The sequence below is a fragment of the Acanthisitta chloris genome, unplaced genomic scaffold (genome assembly GCF_000695815.1).
Source record: "Acanthisitta chloris isolate BGI_N310 unplaced genomic scaffold, ASM69581v1 scaffold26282, whole genome shotgun sequence".
Classification (NCBI taxonomy): Eukaryota; Metazoa; Chordata; class Aves; order Passeriformes; family Acanthisittidae; genus Acanthisitta; species Acanthisitta chloris.
In genome coordinates, this window is record NW_008661553.1 from 45,049 (window position 1) to 47,918 (window position 2,870).

General features: G+C 36.7%; 1 protein-coding gene across 1 annotated transcript in view; it reads right to left on the reverse strand.

The window, feature by feature from the left end:
- ERBB2IP (erbb2 interacting protein) overlaps positions 1-2,240 on the reverse strand; it is a gene marked incomplete at its 5' end in the record, with an annotated part of 35,863 nt that extends 33,623 nt beyond the window's left edge. The window contains 2 exons of the mRNA XM_009070279.1: positions 299-373; positions 2,177-2,240. Coding sequence (XP_009068527.1) covers positions 299-373; positions 2,177-2,240 — 139 coding nt within the window. The remainder of the gene's footprint in view (positions 1-298; positions 374-2,176) is intronic.
- Between the last annotated feature and the right edge of the window lie 630 nt (positions 2,241-2,870).

Here is a 2,870-nt window from a genome sequence, read left to right on the forward strand (position 1 = left end):
TTTTTGGAAGGGCCAGTCCACCCTAAATTAATCTCAGATTTTTACCCTTTTCCTGAATTTGAACATAATTTTTAATGAGAAATATATAACTTTCAATGAAGAAACTAACCAGCTGTGAACTCAGTTCTCATGATCAGTGACAGTTTCTGAGTGGACTAGTGAAACACTTAAGTGGCATTTAACCTTTTGGCTCTAAGTAACACTAAAATTACATAGCAACTTCAACACATGATCACTGACAAAGCAAATATCGCTGTGAATTAAAATACCAAATGTTTAACACAGGAAAAGAACTTACCCCTGGAATAAGTGTTAGTCTATTACCATCCATCCAAAATTCCTTTAACCCACTCAGTTGTTCAAGTACTTCAGGCTGTAAAGGGATATAATTTTTTTTAAAACTTAGAAAGAAATAATGAACAGCAAAACCAACCCCAATAATTCATCTATTGCAACTTTAATAATGCCTCACTACACATGCTAAGATTCACATTTTTCACTGGGTCATCAAATAAAACTCAGATAATTCACTTTTGAAATGCAAATATAAACCAGATATGCAAAATACATTGAAGAACTTGATCACAGCACTAAATAATCTTTACAGAAAGGGTAAATTCCATCAGCTCAGAACACCTGGATTTCAAAAACTCAAGTGATTTTGTGGTTTGGGGGGAAGGATTATCTCCATGACACAAGGAAACCATTCCACCCACGAAGAGAAGTTGCAGGATTGTGTTTCCATTACAACTTATTGTTCAAGTGTCTTATGCATCAGGCAAAGAACACCTCTTGGTAAATTTTCATGTTGCATATGCTTTCCTATTTAAACTTCTCTCCTGAGAAAGGAACATAGAACTACTGCACCTAAGCAACTACAGCCAAGTTCAGCTAAATGCTAAGGAAGTTTTGTTACATGATAAACACACAGGATTCAGTCCTGACTCTTAATAACTCATTTTCCAAGAGATATTTGTAACTGAAGACAACCTCTCAGAGAGATCTTTATCCAAAACAACAGCCATGTCAAACTTTTTGCGCATTTACTCTTAAGATCTTAAGATCTGGTTAGTTACCAGTAGTTGATTCTTGCAGCTAAAAGACTGGCAGAGCCAAAGTCATCAGCCACAAATACAGCCAAACACGTAATTTTAGAGCCTGTACTTAATTCCTGGTTGTTATGGCTTAACATGGACATGTTAGTTTAAGGCAATGGGAATATGGCAACAATGGTAACAGCTAGAAGTTTAACAGTAGTAATGAACAATTCCTTAAATACACTCCCGTGTGCCAAACCACACCACGAGGCAAGTGTTTAGCTCTGCATGTTCTACTGGTGGCACAAAAAGGCTTCACTTTATTGTACTGAAGGTCACTGTGTTTCACTGTACTTCTACTTCAATTCCTTTACCAGGGAGTCTTCATAGAAAGGTGATTAGACACTGGAATGTACTGCCCAGGTAAGTGGTGCAGTCACCATCTCTGGAGGTGTTTAAGGACAGACTGGACCTGGCACTCAGTGCCCTGGTGTGGTTGACATGGTGGTGTTAGGGCATAGGTTGGACTCGATCTCAGAGGTCTTTTCCAATCTGATTGAGTCTGTGATTCTGTGATAGTACTTGTAGAAGCAAAGATATATTATGTGACTCTAAATACAAGATATATTTGTCTGTGAGACCACAAACAGGAAACAACTCAATCCATGCTGAAGGGAAAATCTGAGCACCTCATCTGTAAATACTACTTTGAACAATATTAAAACTTAAATATATTTTCCTTGGGATCTAAATAGTTTGGGCACAATAATAATAGCACAGAACTTGTAACATTAAATAGGTGATAATCAGGAAGTGTTTAGAATTTACAATAAGCCAAACATTCATGTTTGTAATTCAAGCACATATTACTATTAACTATTCACTCAAATGTATTATCTACCAGTACAGTAACCACACTGTATGACAGTGTGTTACTTTAATACTGACGAAAAAAATACTCATATTCATCAGAACACACACACAGTTTTTATAACAGGCTCCATATAGCAGGATAAGGTACACATAATATTTGCTCAGTAGCAGAAATGTTAAGCTGACGTTTACATTTTCATATTTATTAGAAAGAGGATAAAGAGATTGTATAAAAGATGCAAAGCTGTTACTAAGGCAAAACTCACCACTTCTGTGAATTCATTACTTCCCAAGTCCAGTCTCTCCAGCTGAGTCAGTCTGGACATGGTTCTGCACAGGAAGGAGATTAATAAAGAATTGTATGTAAGAAAACACCAGTTACATCCAGTCTTAGAGTATTTACAGAAATATATTGCTATAACCAGTATTTAGTAGTGATGCTGTTCTGTAACTGGAATGATACCTAAACAAGGTCAAATTTTCACATACTGTTCAACCAAGCATATAGCACTGACTGCAAAGTGCTGACTGTCTTTGTAGTCTGTGTGTACATCTTTGTGTACACATCTACAGATTAGTTCACAAAAAGTAATGACCATTAGAGTTATCTTTAAGTTATACAGTAACAGTGAAGCTTCTCTCCTTTTGGGTCGTTCAGCTTTTCACCTACAGCCACAGAAAGTCTCCTCAGCAGCCTTTGTGTTTTCCTCTCAAAGAAATGCCTAATGATGAGTTGAAACAGAGAAGGTCACTGTTGAACCACAGTAACCAACACCACCTTCCTCCTTCCCCAGGCTGCTGACAAAGTTGCTTCCACATGCTAAGGTCTGGAAGCCTAATTACTGCTCTAGTCATACATTAAATCAGATTACTAAATGGGATTTTGTGACACATCAATACTCTTTAAGCCAATTTATGGCAAAGATTAAATCAATGGCTGAAATAAAAGTAAAATCCATT